The 19,716-nt window shown below is 33.6% G+C and overlaps 1 protein-coding gene and 1 long non-coding RNA gene across 2 annotated transcripts in view; both read right to left on the reverse strand.

Annotated features, from left to right (window-relative positions):
* The window catches only part of LOC131621780 (uncharacterized), a 23,308-nt gene extending 11,214 nt beyond the window's left edge, over positions 1–12,094 (reverse strand). The window contains exon 1 of the mRNA XM_058892844.1: positions 11,463–12,094. Coding sequence (XP_058748827.1) covers positions 11,463–12,094 — 632 coding nt within the window. The remainder of the gene's footprint in view (positions 1–11,462) is intronic.
* Positions 12,095–17,029: 4,935 nt separating this feature from the next.
* LOC131604955 (uncharacterized) lies at positions 17,030–18,987 on the reverse strand. The gene is made up of 3 exons (XR_009284650.1): positions 18,604–18,987; positions 18,086–18,496; positions 17,030–17,552 (listed from the first exon to the last, which is right to left on the reverse strand). It is a non-coding gene; the product is annotated as an uncharacterized LOC131604955 (long non-coding RNA).
* Positions 18,988–19,716: the final 729 nt, after the last annotated feature.

Below are 19,716 nucleotides of genomic sequence, written 5' to 3' on the forward strand. Positions count from 1 at the left end.
TAATATTATTATTGCAATAACTTATGTAATTATATAGAAAACATGGCACACAAAATATCAACTCTGATTTAATGACGCTTAGATAAATGCTGGCAAGTAACTTAGAGACAAAAAAAATTGATTCATAACGCAACTACCTCTCTCAAAGGACATATATATTCATCAATGCATGCATTCACTATCCTGGAGAATTTTGATATCCAATGTTAACCCTCGTGCACCATGCATTAAGCAAATCAATTGGATACATACGCCCACAACCTCGTTGGATTAGATGTAACACAAATGAGACATTTTGAGAGAATCTTTGACAAACTTGTTAAATAATTATTTTGTATACTTGATTTAGTTAATGTTGTTGGAAATCCACTAAAACATATGATGTATTTCTACCAATCTTGATGAACAAGATTGATATCACCACACAATAACGATGAATAATATAAAAGAAAGAAAGAAATAAAGACAGTGATTTTCTGCAGAGTTTTTCTATGCCCACAAACTGTGAAAAACTTTAGGCAAAATACCCTTTTTCGTCCCTTAACTTTATCTCGGGGTCCATTTTGGTCCTTTAATTTTTAAAAAGTTCAAATAGACCCCTTATCTATTAAAAAGGTGGCACGTTAGTCCTTTCCGTCTATTTATGCAAACGGACGTTAGAGAGTGTATACGTGGCATTTGACATGTATTTGTTTTGCACGCGTGGCAGGTTACGTGGCATATGTTATTACCAAGTTCCAGAAAATTCTAAAAATTATTCATAAAAATTGTCCACACCAAGGATCGAACCAAAGACATTATAGTTAATACACACTCTACCATACCACTAGGTCATGTTCAGCTTTCTTATTATGAGTTGCTTTTGTAACTAATTTAACTACTGCAACCATTTTATAATTCTCACCCTAAAAAATCTGCACTATTATTATTATTATTATTATTATTATTATTATCACCCTAAAAAAATCTGCAGTATTATTATTATTATTATTATTATGAGAAAAGGGGTGATGCACTGACAGTGTAAAATATTTTTACACTGTCAACCAATCACCACCCATGTATCTAATTAAACTACTTTTTTATTTAAAAAAAAATTAATGAGATGGAACATTTATGATTTTCTATTGGATGACAGTGTAAAACTATTTTACACTGTCAGTGCACTACCTTTTAACTCTATTATTATTATTACTATTACTATTACAATTATTACTACTATTATTATTATTATTATTATTATTATTATTATTATTAATATAATTACTATTACAATTATTACTATGATTATTATATTATTATTACTATTACAATTATTACTATTATTATTAATATAATTATTACTATTATTATTATTATTTTATTATTATCACTATTATTATTATTATTTCTATTATTAGAATTTTTGAATAATAATATGCATAAATGAATATATCAATGTAACTGCTAGTGTGACAATAATGTAGAAAACTATACCCATAGGCCAGATCATGATTATAAATAATGAACACGGTGCATGTGTATAGCGTAAGCGCATTATAGACATTTTCTTTTTAAATTTCATTTAAATATTTTTTATAAAACTATTATTATTATTCCAAAATTTTAATAATAGAAATAATAATAATAATAATAATAATAATAATAATAATAATAATAATAATAGTAGTAATAATAATAATAATAATAATAGTAATAATAATAGTAATAATAATAGTAATAGAGTTTAAAGGTAGTGCACTGACCGTGTAAACAAACTTTACACATACATCCAATCAAAATGCTTACACTTGCCATGTCATATTAATTTTTTTAAATTAAAATTGTGTTTTAATTAAATACATGGTTGTGATTGGTTGACAGTGTAAAGATATTTTACAATGTCAGTGCATATCCCTTTTTCTCATAGTAATAATAATAATTGTAATAATAATAATAATAATAATAATAATAGTGCAGATTTTTTAGGGTGATTGAGATAAAATGGTTGTAGTAGTTAAATTAGTTAAAGAAGAAATTTAAAACAACAAAACTGTACATGGTCTAGTGGTATGGTAAAGTGTGTAATACCTATAATGTCTTTGGTTCGAACCTTGGTGTGGACAAATTTTGTGAATAATTTTTAGAATTTTCTGGAACTTGGTAATAACATATGCCACGTAACCTGCCACGCGTGCAAAACACATACATGTCAAATGCGCCACGTATACACTCTTTAACGTCCGTTTGCATAAATAGACGGAAAGGACTAACGTGCCACCTTTTTAATAGATAAGGGGTCTATTTGAACTTTTTAAAAATTAAAGGACCAAAATGGACCCCGAGATAAAGTTAAGGGACGAAAAAGGGTATTTTGCCAAAACTTTATTATTCACTTGCAATACAAATTATGTGAATACAACTTATTGACTTGATTACAAAAAAATAAGGGGTTACTCCCTCTATTTATAGATTTAGGATAGCTTGCTCTCTTAGCTAATGCCCAAAACTATAAAAGCTCAAAATACCTATTTTGAAACTAAATCAAATCTAATATATTTTAGACCTAAATCAAATCTATCTAATTTATATCTAAATAAAATCTATGTGTAACAAACTGTTTCCATACTTCTAAATCAAATCAAATCTTTTTGATACAAGGAATTACAATTTAACACACCACCTAATGCATTGTGTCTAAGCTATCTATATTCATCACAACTCTTAGTCTTATGAACACTTCGACTTGCACTCCCTTCGTCATGATATCTACAATCTGATTCTCAGTTATGCAGTGTTTCAAGTTCATCTTCCGATCTGCTACCTGCTCTCGAAGATAATGAAACCTCGTTTCAATGTGCTTGCTTCGACCATGTGCTATCGGGTTCTTTGCCAGATTGATAGTTTACATGTCGTCGATCTTCATGGTAATTACTCCATGATCTTTACCTGTTATCTTTTCAACCAAGTTCACCATCCATGTTACTTGACATGCGCAAAGAGAAGTAGTTATGTATTCTGCTTTGCATTATGATAATGCCACTAATGCTTTCTTTCTCGAACTCCAAGCAATTGGTGCACTACCTAGCATAAACACATAACCAGCCGTGGATTTTCGATCCTCATCATCACTACACCAACTTGAATCAATGTATCCTACTAACTTATATTCTCTTCCTTTATCAGATGCAGAAAAACATAATGCCATAGTCAAGAGTTCCTTAGAGATACCTTAGTATCCTCTTCGCCGCTGCTAGATGTGATACCTTTGGCTTCTGCATGAATCGACTTACCATAACTACACTGTATGCTAAGTCAAGCCTCGTGTGAAAAAGGTATCTTAATGACCTAATAAGTCTTCTGTATTGGATTAGGTCAACATCATCTTCATCTATATCTTTCGACATTTGCATTTTTGGTTCTGCAGGTGTCAAAGTCGAGTTGCATTCATCCATCTCAAATCTCTTGAGAATTTCTCCTGCATATCTTCTTTGATGCATCATCAAACCTCTTCTTCTCTTGTAGAATTTCTTCGCCAAGGAAATATGAAATGTCTCCCAGATCTTACATTTCGAATTCCTTGCTAAGATCACATTTGAAGTCTTCGATTTTTTTCTTGCAGCTATCTGTTATCAACAGGCCATCGACACAGAGTCATAGTATAAGCAATTCATTATTGCTTCTTCTTACATATACTCCATGCTAAGTTGTGCACTTTACAAACTCCTTATCCCTTGGGAAACTATCGATGTTCTTATTCCAAGCTCTTGGAGCTTGCTTCAGTCCATACAGGCTTTATGCAGCCTGTACACCTTTCTTTCTTTGTCGTGTTTCACAAACCTATCTGTTTGTGCAACATATACTTCTTCACCTAAGGGTCCATTCAAGAATTCACATTTAACATCCATCTGACACATGTGCCAATCGTTCATGTTCGCAAGACCAACAACCAACTTGATTGTTTCGATCTTGGAAATAGGTGCAAATACTTCATCAAAGTTGATTCCTTCCTTCTAAAGAAATCCTTTTGCCACAAGCCTTGCCTTGTGTCAAGTCACTTCCCCTTTGGGATTACACTTCACCTTGTATACCCACTTCACATCATTTGCCGTCTTGCCTTAAGGCAATTTGACAAGTGGCCAAGTGTTGTTATCTTCGATAGACTTCAATTCCTCATTCATAGCTTTCGCCTACTTCGAATCCTTCAATGTCGCAGCTGCATTGACAGGTTTGATATCTGCGTAGAAAGTGTAATGTACCAGCTCACCTTCATTATCAACCATATCATCTGATGTAATCACATAATCTTGCAACCTTGCAGGCATGTGTCTTATTCTCTGAGGTCTGCTTGGGCCTGCATCGCCTATGACTTCTTCTTGTCGAACTTCTTCTCTTTCGATTTCAATGACTGGTTCATCATAAAATATTTTCACAGAATCCTTCTTGACTTTTTCAGTCCAATCCCATTCTTTAAGCTCATCTCTGATCACGTCCTTGGTGATCACTACTTGTTTGTTCATTGGGTCGAATAACTTGTAACCTCCAATCGAATGATCTGACTCAACTTGTCATCAAGTTTTATTCTCAACTGATCTGGCACATGTCTATGTGTTATAGATCCAAATACTTTCAGATGACTCAATATAGGATTTACACCAGACCAACATTCTTCTGGAGTAATTCCTTCCAGTTTCTCTATCGAACATCTGTTCAAAAAGTATGTTTCATCGACACATCTTTACCCTAAAATTCTTTAGGTAAATGCTTGGCATTCAACATACTTCTCACCATATTCATGATGGCTCGATTCTTCCTTTCCGTAGTTCCATTCTGTTGTGGAGTGTAGGGCGACACCACCTCATGCACAAATACCTTCTACTTCACAGAACATGTCAAAGTCTTACAACACATATTCTCCACCGTCATCAGTTCTCAGGATCTTGAGCTTTCAACCACTTTGTCTTTCGACCATAGATTTGAACTTAGCAAATACCTCGATCGCTTTCTTCTTGATCAAGTAAGTCCATAGTTTTCTACTGAAATCATCTATGAGTGTAACAAATTATTTGTTATCTCCATTTGAATCCATCTGGATTGGACCACATACATCAGAGTATATGATTTCGAGAATAGCCTTCGACTTGCTTCCTGCATCCTTGTTGAAGCTATTCTTGTGTTGTTTCGCATGCATACATTCGTCATATACCTCATTTGGAATGACGATTTCTAGCAGTCCTGAAACCATGTTTCTTCTTGTCAACTCTCTGATGTCATTGAAGTTGAGATGACCTAGTCTATAGTGCCATATCCACTCGTCTCTGCTAGCTGCAGTCGAAAGGCACTTGTGTTCCATCATATCGAGTTTGATCTTGAAGGTTCTATTTTGAGACATAGGAGCCTTCAAGATTAACATTCCACTTGTCGACAACTCTCATCATCTTGTCTTTAATCGACACTTTTTAGTTCTTTTCGACCAACTGGCTAATAATGAGCAAATTGCTTTCATGCCTGGTATGTACAACACATTGGAGATTACTGACCTCTTGTCGTCTTTCTTCATAATCAGAACATCTCCAATACCTTCTGTAACACTCATTTTCTATCCCCAAAACATATCATATATTAACAGAATAATAAAGCATACATATAACTATTGGGTGTCACATGTCGTTTCCACAAACAATGAAAACCAACCAACCAAACAAAAACACACACACACACACACACACACACACACACACACACACACACACACACACACACACACACACACACACACACACACACACACACATATATATATATATATATATATATATCATACTTCTAGTCATGATTATAACACATTTGAAAACTTCATTTTTCGTCAATATGCATATCGCAACGGAATAGTATTTTCTCAGGCAACACGAGTTCAAATACCCCCCCTCAATGTTACATGACCAGAGCATCGACTCTCTACCTACTCAAAATAAATTAACCGAACAAGCACCTCAGCTAATCCTCGTGCAAGCATAACTACTCGTCCGAGCCTGCGCGATGTCGCATACAACATCATTCAAATAAAAGGGCGAGAATTCACATTATTATGAATATATATAATATGAACAATGAGTATAGTATACAAATAATCCAACAATTCATCACACTTCGTAATTTAAATGAGTTCCACAAATATTGCACATAGCACAAATTTTAAATTATCACATAAGCACACTTTAAATTCAAACATCACATAGTAGCCAATGTGACTCTAAATGCAATTAATGTGACTCATGCATGTGGTACCAGTGTGAACATCAAGCTACCCGCTCCCCATTTCATATTCAAGAACCAAAGCCACGCTTCCGATCCCTACAAGACCAAAGCCCTCAAATATGAACACATAGTCCACCGCTTCTGAATCCACAAAATAAACAAAGCCACACTTATATTTCCACTCAAGGATCAAAGCCCAAAACCGGAGTTTCATCTCCCCATGAATGCATGTGCAACAAATTCACAATATATGCAATTAAGATGATCACACAACCTTAATTATCCAAGCATATCACAATAATTCGTCATATTCGAATTCTCCACCAACACATTGCACAACATACATTCATCATCAACAAAGCATTCACATAGCATTTATCAATCATACATAACACATAGCATACAAGCCAATCAATTTTATTCACACAATTCACCATATACATATACCAAAATCCAAGTATCATGTATCCATACAAATTCTATTCAAAACCTATCCAAACATCGTTGCATCAATTATTAAAATACATAGAAATCCCTACTAAAATATAAGCATACAGGATCCCAAAACAAAGTATCAAAAATCACAAAATTTTGGAACACGCCGCGCTACGCGCACCAAGTCAGAAGTTCACACGCTACGCGCACCAAGTCAGAAGTTCACACGCTACGCGCACTCTGTCGGCGCGACGCGCCCTATGCGATATTTAGAAAAAAACCTATTTTTGACAGCACTTCCAAAATCCGTTTTAAACAAGATAAACCCAACCAAACCACCAACAATCATGTATATAAGGGTTTGTAATCATAGTTCTACCATGAGTTATGTAATACGGTGGGAGAACTGACTTTTTGAAATGTTGCGGATAGCAAGAGTCGCCACCGACTTTTATTTTATCCAATATATAGAAAGGCTAAAAGAACAAAAAAAAACCTTTTTAAAAGACTTTGAGTTCGGTGGGTAAGTTATACAAAGGGAAGGTGTAAGCACCCTTTGTATCCATGGTTATCCATGGGCTCTTAATTGCTTAGCTCATTTTGTTTTCAAAAATGTTTGAAATGTGGGGAAACATGTTTGAATAAGAACTTTAGCTTGTAAATAAGCGTAGTCTTTTTGAAAAGATTCTTTGAAAAGAAGTGGGAAAATATTTTGAATTTTGAATTTGAATTTGAATTTGAAAAAGAGCAAGCAATTAGGAGCACCTACCCTAAGTTTTAAAATTGTTCTTTTAGACTTTAACGGGAAAGGGCTATCCATACCATAAAGAGGGAAGGTAGTCCTTTCATTGGATTTAAAAGGGTCATCGGAGTTATCGTTCGCCATGAGATTGTCCCTGCCATAAAGTGGGTAGGTAATTTAGGGAAGGATAGAATAGTCATTTAGGCAACAGGCGAGGATACCTTAGCAATGGGACAATCATCATTTACCGAGGCAACTTCGAGGGACAAAATTGATGATGATAATGAACTGAGGGCAACATTTGTTTTGCTTAGGTATCCTCGGAATCGAGAGACTTGATTATTTTAGAATCATAATTAAAAGGCAACAGGCAGCATAAGAAGGGTTACCCTAAAGGTGTGTGTGTGTGACACAATCACGTGGTTAAGTTCAGATATTTATCTTGTAATTAGTGATTGTAATTTAATTCAAGGCTTGCACTCCCTAGGATTACTAACCACGCAGTATAATAAACAGCAGTTAAAAATCCTACGCTATTACAATAAACACCTGTAAATGCAGAAAATAAAAGGCAGAAAATAAACCTAAAATCTATTACATGGCTTTGGGGGCAGTTACATAATAAGGCAAAAACTTGCGGGAAAACCACAAGAAATAATAAAGTAGATGATAGCCCTGCAAGACATTATAAAATAAAAATATGCAGAAATAAAATCAATGTTAGAAAACAAAAGGTTAACAAAAACAGTTTAAAAATTAGTGGCTAAAAAAACTTAAAGACAAACTTAAGGGTGAAATCTCAGTTGATGGACAACACCTACCTAACGAGTTTATAGGGTTTTCTTATGGTTTTTAAATTAAGGCTAACCATAATTGAATTAGTTATAAACCTAAATTAACTAATTAATTATTTAACCAAAAATTAGATCTTAATTACTAGATTAATTAATTAAATGGAAATTAATATTTAAATAACCTAATTACTAAATTAAATTTTACTAATTAGAAAAATAATTTTAGCATTTTATAAAATTAATCTAATTAATAAAAAAATTATGAAACTAAATTTATGATAAAACTAATCCTAAGTTTAGTAGACTATCTAGATGTGTTTGATTATAAAAAGAATGAAGGTTAATAAAAAAAATAAAATAAAATCAATATAACAAAAATAATAAGAAAAAAATTAAGCAAACCAGGCGCGCGATCCAGTGTACCACGCCTCTGAGAGTCCATGATGGAGCTGCATGTCCTGGCGCGTTGGATTCAATGATGCGCTAATCCGCTGGCTGAGGTGCAAGGATGTATCAGACATGTATAGAGGGCGAGGCACTCGATTAGTGTTTGCTTCATTTGGAAAAAAAATTGTCAGGTCTGGGGATCGATCCGATGTCATTGTAGAAACACAACCTTCCTCCTTGCCAATTACGCTGCGAGTGGTTAGTCATCCATAACATAGACAGCATAAATTATATAGAAACAAAAAGGAGTAATGGATCAGTCAAGCAAATGCCAACGTGGGGTCCTAAATGCTTTGACTGGCCAATGAGGAACGGTGAGAGAATTTGGCGTGGGTCGACTGCCCAATGAGAGAGACGCGCGTGGTCCCAAGGTCACCAGCACTATTTACCTTCTTCCTCAAATAATTTGCTACAATTTGCACATGATTTCGCTACGATTTCTTCTACGATATTTTGTAGCTAAACCCTGCAAATATTAAATTCAAAAAAACCACGTTAACCGGACAAATAAAGTGGCCAGATCCGTTAAAAGGGATCCTACGACCACGATGGTGGTCTCGTTTTTGCCTATAAGTGTCTCGAAACATGAAACCGAGTGTGAAGCTCCGTCAAACCCTAACCATGGCTTCTTCCTATCCTCGCGTGGAACCTTCCATCTAAAGGCTACAAGCTCATATAAATTGCACCAGAAACTCTAATATACAATTAGTTTTGATTGAAATACAAGATAATGCAAGATACGAAAATTAAAGTATGAATGAATATGATGAGTAAGATGCACGAGATTCAGATGTTACATGGCTTGTCTGATGGTCCTTTCTTACCCTATATTACCTTAGAAATTGAATGAGACGAGTGGAAGGCTTTGAAACTCTCTAGGATGGTGAACACAAATTCACACCTTTCTTTGAGAACTTTGCAACTTTGAAACCCTTGCCTCTTTCTCCTAATTTTTGTCCTCCCCTACTATAATGTTTGTGAGGTATATAAAGAGGGAGAAATTAGGTTAGGTCTTGGGCTTTTGGATCTTGTTTACTTGAAAAAAAAAAAGAAATCTTTGAAGAAAATTTTAATTTCTTTCTAATTTAGGTTCCATATTGTTTCCAATCTTTTCCAACCCCTTTGTCCACGAATTTTCATCAATATAATGATATTTAGATGATTGGGTTTGATTGGAAATCAAATCTTTTGATAAAAATTAATTTTCCATATTTTATAATGATTTATTATCATTTAAATGAATTAAAATTCACATAAATAAAATAAATATTATAAAAATAAGATAATTAATTAAAAGGTATTTTCCAAGCCCATGGTTATGTTTAGAATCCAAAAATTAGGCCCAAAGGTTCAAAATATCAAAATCCATCACTTTCCCTTATTTTCTCAAAATCGCCCAACTTGCGCAAGCCATAACTCATTCAATATTGATCATATGGAAATGATCTAGAACTTTTTGGAAAGCTCAAGATGTCCTCTACAAGCCACTTTGGAACCTTTTTTGCATTTGGAGATTTTATCTTGAAGATACGGCTCCTGACAAAAAACAGCTTTTTGCGAGCTTCTAGGAGGACATGTAATGTTTTGACTTATATCTCTTATGTGGAAGCATTTATTGACCTTGGGCCCAACATACAAGTTGTAGAGAATTGAATTTCCTTTAGAATAAGCTTTGGATGGAGAATTTCTAATGAAGCATGAGAGACTTATGGCCAGTCAAAGTACATTTGACTTTAGCTTAGAAATCCTAATTTAGCAATTTGGACTTTTGTTGATTTTTGAGCTTTCCTTGATGAATCATGATCAACCCTTTATAAAATGATGAATTTTACTTCAAACTATTGTTGTTGACCAAAAATCAGGAATTTTGACTGTATTTTGACCATAGTTGACTTTTAGGTCAAATTAGTAGACTGTTGACCTTCTGAGCTTTTGACTGAGCAATCTTGTGAATTGAGATAGTTTGAAACATAAGAAGTCATATGAAGTCCATTGGAGGTCCTGATTCATCCCTTTTCGCCAAGAAATCCAAAACCCTAGTTCAGAAGCCTCTGATTAGGAGGGCGTGCATTCAGTCAAGTCTTAAGCCTTTGATATTTAAATGAGCTTGAGTATAAAAATGTGATGGGCAAATTTTGGGGTATGACAGGTTATCAATACAACAACAAAGAACATGATTAATCATACAAATTCATGGATTCTACACAAAGCCTAACATTGAAAGATATGAAATAAAGAGATGAAGAACCCTAAGCATATAAACTACCTATTGCATACCATACAATACCCATAATAATGAGGATTCTCCCCCTTACCTTTTGAAGATTCCACTTCTTATAGGTTTCCCTTCTCTTTCTCTATTCTCCTCTTTCTTCCTCTTTCTCTTCTCTTGAGTTCTCTCTTATCTTTTTCTAAAATGAAAGTTATGAGGCTAAGCCTAGTTTTCTCTTACTATCTTTCTTTAATCAAATGGGCTCAACATCTCTTACGCCCACTTATTACTATCACTTCTACTAATTAGGTCCAATAGCTATTTAATCATTATTCTACCAATAATTCTAAATAGTATAATTAACCCATTAATACGCAATCAAATAATTATCACACCAAGTAATAATTAAATAAATAACTACTAATACAATAATTATTTAAATAAATAAATAAAATAGAAAAATCGGGATGTTACACCTTCAGCTGCTAGAGTATTGTCATTTGCGAATTTCACCATGTTCTTCATTGAGGACTTTATGTTGACAAACCAATGTTTCCTTCCAGACATGTGTGATGAGCATCCTGAATCCAAGTACCATTGGTCCTTGGTTTTATCTTCATCTCTTGTTTTTACCATCAACAACATCTCTTCTTCTTCATGTTTTGCAAACTTTGCATCACTTACTTGATTCTCGCGCTTCTCTGGACAATCACTCGTATAGTGACCATACTTATGACAATTGAAACATTGTATGGGAATTTTGTTAGGCTTTCGATCACCACCTCTTCCTCTGCCTCCAACACCACCTTTTTGGTTGCCTTGGTATGAGGGCTTTCTCAGATTCGACCAACTTCCTTCATGTTGATTTTGACCAGTTGAATTGTTGTAGCCACCTCTACCTTTATTTCCAATCCAACTTCCTTTACCTTTCTTTTCTTTTGCTGACTGATCCTGCAGAGCCATATCACTCTTCGACTTGCCTGCAGCTCTTTCAGTCATTCTTTGTTCATGAGATTTAAGCGTTCCTTGAAGCTTTTCCTTTGTTAATTTCGAAAAATCTTTTGAATCTTCTATGGCTACCACCACATGGTCGAACTTAGGGGCCAAAGACCTCAAGATCTTTGAAACAATAGCTCTTATTGTTAACGCTTCTCCATATTTCTTGATTTGATTCACTAGTTTCGTAACCTTAGTGAAGAAATTAGTTATGTTTTTGCTATCTTCCATCTGAAGCTATTCATACGTTCTTTTGTGAGTTTGTAACCTCACCTCTTTCACCTTCCCAACGCCTCCAAAAGACTTTTCAAGAATCTCCCAAACTTCTTTTGCAGATTCAAAATCACCAAACTTTTCAAAGTTATATGGACTCAGACATTGATGAATTATGAAAAGTTCTTTATAAGTCTTCTTATCCAATTATTCGTGTTCTTCCTTTTCTTCTTCTGAAGCATCTTCTTCAAGATCTTTTGCTTCATCCTTTACAAGATCCCAAAGATCTTGGCACCTGAATATAACCTTCATCTGTTTGCATCAATTCTCATAGTTATCTACTTTCAGAATTGATAGACTTGCTGATATTTTCCATTCCCATAATTCACCGCCATCATGATTTTCTTCTTCTTCCTTTGAACCAATCAACTGAAGCTCTTGATACCAGATGTTGGAAATCCACCAAAACCTATGATGAATTTCTACCAATCTTGGTAACAAGATTCATATCACCACACAATAACGATGAACAATATAAAAGAAAGAAAGAAAGAAAGACAATGATTTTCTGCAGAGTTTCTCTCTACCCACAAACTGTGAAAAACTTTATTATTCACTTGCAACTGCAAATTATGTGAATACAACTCAATGACTTGATTACAAAAAATAGGGGTTACTCTCTCTATTTATATATTTAGGTTAGCTTGCTCTCCAAGCCAATGCCCAAAACTATAAAAGCCCAAAATATCTATTCTGGAACTAAATCAAAGCTAATCTATTTTAGACCTAAATCAAATCTATCTAATTTAGATATAAATCAAATTTGTGTGTAACAAATTGTCTCCACACTTCTAAGTTAAATCAAATATTTTCGACATAAGAAATTACAATTTAACAAATGTCACCACAATGGAAACATTGGTTCATTTAAATTCTCCACAAAAAACTTAATTTTACCCATCATACTTGTAACACCCTACTTTCCTCATTAATCAATTACAAAATAATTAGAGTACACACAAGTAGGAATGTCACATCTTATAAAAACTCATGAAGTATCAAGTCACTTCATCATTATTGCTCAACAATCAAATTAAATAGCGGAAGTTCAAAATAATTCACTTCAATGGCTCTAAGGCCTCAACGGTAATAAACTCCAAAAAACTCGTGGTGCAACATAATTTGAAAATAAGGTACGTAACAAATGAGACAACCAAAAAAATTCAAATTAAAAAATCCCATGTTCCCCGTGTTATGTATCAAAGCGACTCCTAAGACTCGATCACAAGCAACACAAGCTCCAAGCTTTACTCAAGTACTTGATTATCTGTACTTCCGAAGAAACACAAACACAACAACAAAAAAGGGGTGAGAACTTCATTCAAATAATTATCGGGGAATATCACATGCTAAGGAGTAGTATTCAAAAAATAACACAACAATCACATGTACAAACAACTTATATAACAATATACCGCACCTTCACTATGCATAACTCATATTTTAATTAAGTATGAAAAGTGATTCACCCATCACGACTCTATGCATGCACTACCAACATAATCAATACAATTCATTTATACGAATCTGATTCTCGTCGGAATTCAAATAAGTCTCAAGTGTTCCCCTGAACCACGACTTATCTCCACTCTACTCTACCATGAGAGTCCGAACGAGACTAAACACTCATCATAGATTCCCACCTAGGCTCATCTCCATATAGCATGACACAAATGCATAACATATAAATATGCACAAGTATCATAACATTATACATAACACGAATCCCGTTGATCACCTGTGAGCCACATACTCACCGTAATTCTCCTTTCGAATTACTCCATCACACAAGAATATATATATATATATATATATATATATATATATATATATAAACAATTCAAGTTGTCACAATTTAACACACAAATCATTACATGTTTATCACACATTCATCTGTACCAAATTCATGACTCGTCGTAGTTCGACACACACGAAAACACACATTCACTCGTCGAAGAGTTGGAATGCTGAAATAAAAAAATTAAATTAAAGTACGTTAAATTAGCCTTCCAACGATTCGAACGGCGCGTCATTCGGACATTCACAGCTTGAGTTATACATTTTTAAAGTTTTGAAATTTTTTCTGTCCGACTCAGTGTAACCGGTTATGAAAAAAATCGTAGCTGACACAATTTTATGCACCTGTAACCGATTACGCCAAAAACCTGTAATCGGTTACAGGCCTGACAATAACCCAAAAACCTTATTTTTCCATCACGTAACCGGTTACACCAAAACTCGTAACTGGTTACACTGTACCAATGGCGCTTTCCTGCAATTTTTCCAGATACGAAACTAGTCCCAACACACTTCAAAACCCCAATTTTATCAAATTAAAATAAGTATTTGAATAACGAGTTCGTTCTCTTTTAACATGTAACAATCCAACATAATTTCCCAGGCCAATTTCATCACTTTTCGCAACATATACAACATTAATTCAAACACACAGAAGAAAAAATCATAAACTTGCAATACAACAACACATTCATCATACCCATATAACAAAATCTTAGAATTCAAGTATAATACTAAATTCTTAAGAGGGGAAGGAACTCTCACTACCTTATCATGTTCAATCACCATTATATGAACTCATTCACCCCTTACCTTAGTTTTGAGCTTTGATCATTCAGTCTACTTAATATAATTCCAAAGAACTCATGATGACAAACCTAGCCACATGTCATCTTGGTAACAATCTTCGCCACGTGTCTTTTTGTAATAATTCTAAATACAAACCCTACCCTAACCTTAATTATCTACATGGTATATTCTCTAACCTTATATGCCTATATGTCATTTGATTATAATATTCAATATTACACTAACTCTAATATCTAGTGGCATCTTTCCTAACCTTATGTTTCTAACCCATAATAATAATAATAATAATAATAATAATAATAATAATAATAATAATATAATAACAAATTATAATATAATATAAATAGTCAATTATAATATAATATTCATCTAATAATTTATCTACGTAATATAAATCCAAAGAAGTTGTGATGGCAACCCTAGCCACATGTCATCTTGGTAACAATCCTCACCATGTTTAATGCAAAGGTTACATGTTTTTTTAAAGAATAAGTTTAGCATTTAAGAGTTAGAATATATAACATTTAACAGTCACATAGAAGTTTAATAAAAATGAATTCTACAAAAACGTTTAATAAGAATGTAATTGTTAAACATTTTTCGTTGATTTTTTAAAATTCTATTAAATGCAATAATAATGAATTAAATATTTTATATTATTATATAATATTCATCTAATAATAATAATATAAATTAATATAGTAAGAATAATATCAGTAATAATAATAATAATATACTATCCATCTAACACTATTAAAAAAAATATTATTTATAAATATTATATTTTTTATCTATTATGCAATAGCCGAAAATAAAAAAATCTAAATACAATTTTAATAAATATTTATTATAAAAATATATAAAAAATATTAATAAATTTTATATAAATAAATTTTAATAAAGAATAAATACAAAAATCTAAATACAATTTTATTAAAATATACAAGTAGCGAAACTTTAAAATATAATTTTCATTTAGTGACTAAATCGTATATTTAGTTTTATATAATTAAAATTTTAATTATGAAATATAATAAAAAGTATTATATAAGTACAACAATTTTTAAAATTCAAATTAAAAAATTTATTTTTAACTTTAAAAACGTTTTCGAAAATTAATCTATCAAATTAATTTTTTATATATCATAATAAATAATAAATAAATGAATAAATATATTTATTATTATTATTATTAACTTTATGTATCATAACTATTAATAAATTAATATTCTTTAAACGTTACTCTTTTTAATATTTTTCCTTAACTATCTATTAAATGGTCTGCTTTATAAAATTACTCATTATATAACTTTAATCCCTACCGTTTTTTTATTCTCCTTTCTTTAATTTTGTCATACCCCAAATTTGTCCTACCCCTAACTTCTAACTGGCTTAAGCATCGCATTCATCTGCATACCTCCATTAGGGCATTAACATAGACCATGCATTCATTAATTAATAATCTGGCAAGAGATCAAGGGTCTTGAAGCAGGCTGAAGTGTCACATAGGCCTTGGCTAGAGCTTATTTCCTCAAAGATGGTGTTTTGCACTCGACAAAGACTGTGATTGGTTCAGGTCTTTTGAAAGACATTTACTCAAATGGTTTCTATGCACATGGATTTCTTCCTAGGGTTTATTTCCCTATTTTTCTTGGATCAGGATTCTTTATATTAGGGTTTGTGCCTTGAGATTTTGTGGCTAATCAATTCCATGCCTTTTTATACATCAAGGTTATTGGCTTAGTTGATCTTCACCATCAGATGACATTCAATATGCTATGATTTGGAGTATGGATCCAATTGAGGTTTCTTTCTTCACCAGTTGATTCATCTAGGGGGATTGTATTACAAGTCATTGACCAAGAATCCTACCTCTGTTGCAAATTATGGGTTTGATGTCATTCGAGATATTCAGGTGCAAAGCATGGAAGATTGACTATTAAAAAATGAATACAATTGATTGAAATTTGAAGGAAATGAGTGAGTTTGAAGATGTGTTCACATGAGTTGACTTTTAGTCAACAAGTCAGCCTTAGAGGGTTGACCTTTGGTTGACCAACTATTTTTGTTTTGCACATTTTCCTGTGATTGACTTATGGTACGGTTCCCATTCAAAAGGAAAAGAAAAGAAGACTAAAAAAGGAGAGGAGAACACATTTTTGAAGACAAGTCAAAGCATGTCATATGATTGTTTCAAAAAAATCAATACAGGATCTGTTGCAATACAAAGTCATTACATCTTTAAGGGAAGTCATGAGTCAGTGGCATTCTTTACACAAAATGATTGAACTATTACACCATGTAAACACAAAAGGCTATCCTAAACTTGTTCTTGCAGCCGAGCCTTGTTTCTATTTTTGCCTCATCTTCAAGCTTGCCAAACTCATCACCACGTTGTCAACCTACAAAATCAAACCTGCATCACGTGTGTCTAAAGGAAGTATTCATGTCCAAAGAAAATTACATCATCCAAATTCCATTCAAAACTACAAAATCATATTACCACTCAAGATCCACCTACATGACAAGAACCAAAAGCTACATTGCATATTCTACTGAAAATTACAAAAATACAAGAGTTCTTCACACTACACTTTACATTTCCAAACTTCATTACAAAAGTATCCTCGCATCTCATTTCATCACAACATCCAGTTCAAAAATATATCCATTACATCCATACCAATCTACATAAAATCTACACTAAAACTAGGATCCAATCTTCATCTTCCTAATCTGAAATTCCGCCACGATTCCAAGATTCATATAGTTCATCCCTCATTGTACTATCTCCCTAAACACAGCATCCCTGCAACAAACAAGTCCAGCCAGTCAGAGTCAGTTTAGCACTGCATACGGCAAACAAGGAAAAAACAAACAATGAAGCAAGTTCGAAACTATCCGGATCTCATCGCCAATTCACACCCATTCAAACCACCTATCAACTAACATCATAATCCAAAACCTGCATAACTAAACCAGTTCAGAAACAATTCGCAAAAGAAAGAAAAACAGTTACTTGCAGCCTTTCCAAACTAAGTTAGCCATAAGCAAAACAGTTACATGAACCTACCACCTACTAACAGAATTCCAGCTCATCAAAAACAGATCAAAACAGAATTCTAACTACCTATCATAACTGTCATAACAGAAAAACAATTTAACCAATCATTTGCAAGCTCATATAACTTCTCCTCACTAACTAACAAACGTCTCAACTCAGCCAACAGAATAACAGAAAAAACCAATTAGTTACATCCCTATAACTAACTTTTCTAACAACTAACAGATCCCAACCGATTGCTAACAGAGAGAACTGAATCAAAACAGAAAAAGACCAACCTGAGAATCATATAAATCTGCAGCCACTCTTCACAAAGCTCCCTCGATCCGTTCTCTCATCACTCCTCTCATCTTCATTCAACATTCTCCCTCTCCTTCAATTCTCAGAATAAGAAATCGCTTCAATCGCTTTCTCTGAATCTTCATCAACCTTCATTCCTCATCCTCTTCAAGCTTCCTCTTTAATCTTCATCATCGCACTCATCTTCCATCATCAACCTGCAGAAGAACAACGAAGAAGAGTAGAAGAAGAAGCAAGAATTAGGAAACAAGAGCAAAAGATTGAAGGGCGCTTACTTGGATTTCTCGCTACCGGCAACAATCCTTATCGCATTATCTTCATCTTCAATCAACTTACGCACCAATATCATCATCACCACGGCGCTTCCGACTTCATCGTCACCGCGTCGTCTTCGAATCATCATCAAGAAACTATCGTCAACCGCAGCAACATTACCGTGCAAAGATTCATATCGCAAAACGAAAAAAGAAGAAAAAGAATAGAGCGAGAGATTAACTGGATTCTGGATTTCTCGTCGTCGCATTCATAATCGAAGATCTTCGGACTTGTCTCCGATCGGTGAGCCGTATAATCCAGTTTCAGATTATTGCGCGTTCTTGGTGTTATCGTGTCGCGGGGATCGTTGTTAGATTGTGTTGAGAAGGAGACTCGAGGGCCGAGAAAGTGAGAATCGAGCGTATGATACGGAGAGCTTGAGACGGAGATGTCAAAGACGCGAAGGTTGTCACGGCTTCGCGGTGGCGCTACAAGTTCTTTCGTCGGAGAAGAGGGAGTTCCGGCGCCGCCAATGAGCTCATCGTGAAGGAGAGGAGGACTCGTTCAAAGAAGGTGAATCGTCACCTTTAACTTTACCCTAATCCCTTTTTATGTTATTTTTATTAATTCATACTAATTGAATTCAATTTGGTTAATAACTGTTGATTGAATGTGATTAATGTGAAAATCTGAATGTGACATGGACCAAATAGAACCTCTTGGGCCATCGAACTGCATCATACACCCCTTGTTCGTTTTTGGCATGAGTGTGAGAAAATGGTACACACAAAAATAAGCCGTTGGGCCAACCATTCTGGGCCTGCGCAATTCACCTAGCGTCACACCTCTAATTCAATATGTCCCCCCCCTGCTTACATGTTTTCTAATTAGAATCTAGGTTTTTCGACATAGTTTTGCTCTAATTGTTAGATGAAAACATGATAAAAATCATATAATTTTCTTTGTTAGACTTTAGATAATTTCTCACATAAAAACTCATAAAAATGGTAGTAATTTTTAGTTTGATTTTACACTAATGTTTGAATTGTTTTTGTATCATTTATATGCTATTTTTGTATAATTGTTGTGCGATTTTATTACTCGTTTTTGGTCTTACTTTAGGCCTACTTTGTTAATATCATTTTAATGCTCCTATTAGAATTTACCATGTTAACATTAGATTTAGAACAATTACAAACTTAGATTAGAACATAGAATTAATTCCCCCATTGCATTCTTTTTCTTTTCAACTTTTAAAATACTTAATAAATATCGATGAAGATCATACCGTTACTATATTTCATAGTAGGAAAGAAATGATTGGGGTGTAGGCCCCGATGTATGTTCTTTCCTA

This window comes from Vicia villosa, linkage group LG1, assembly GCF_029867415.1.
Source record: "Vicia villosa cultivar HV-30 ecotype Madison, WI linkage group LG1, Vvil1.0, whole genome shotgun sequence".
NCBI lineage: Eukaryota > Viridiplantae > Streptophyta > Magnoliopsida > Fabales > Fabaceae > Vicia > Vicia villosa.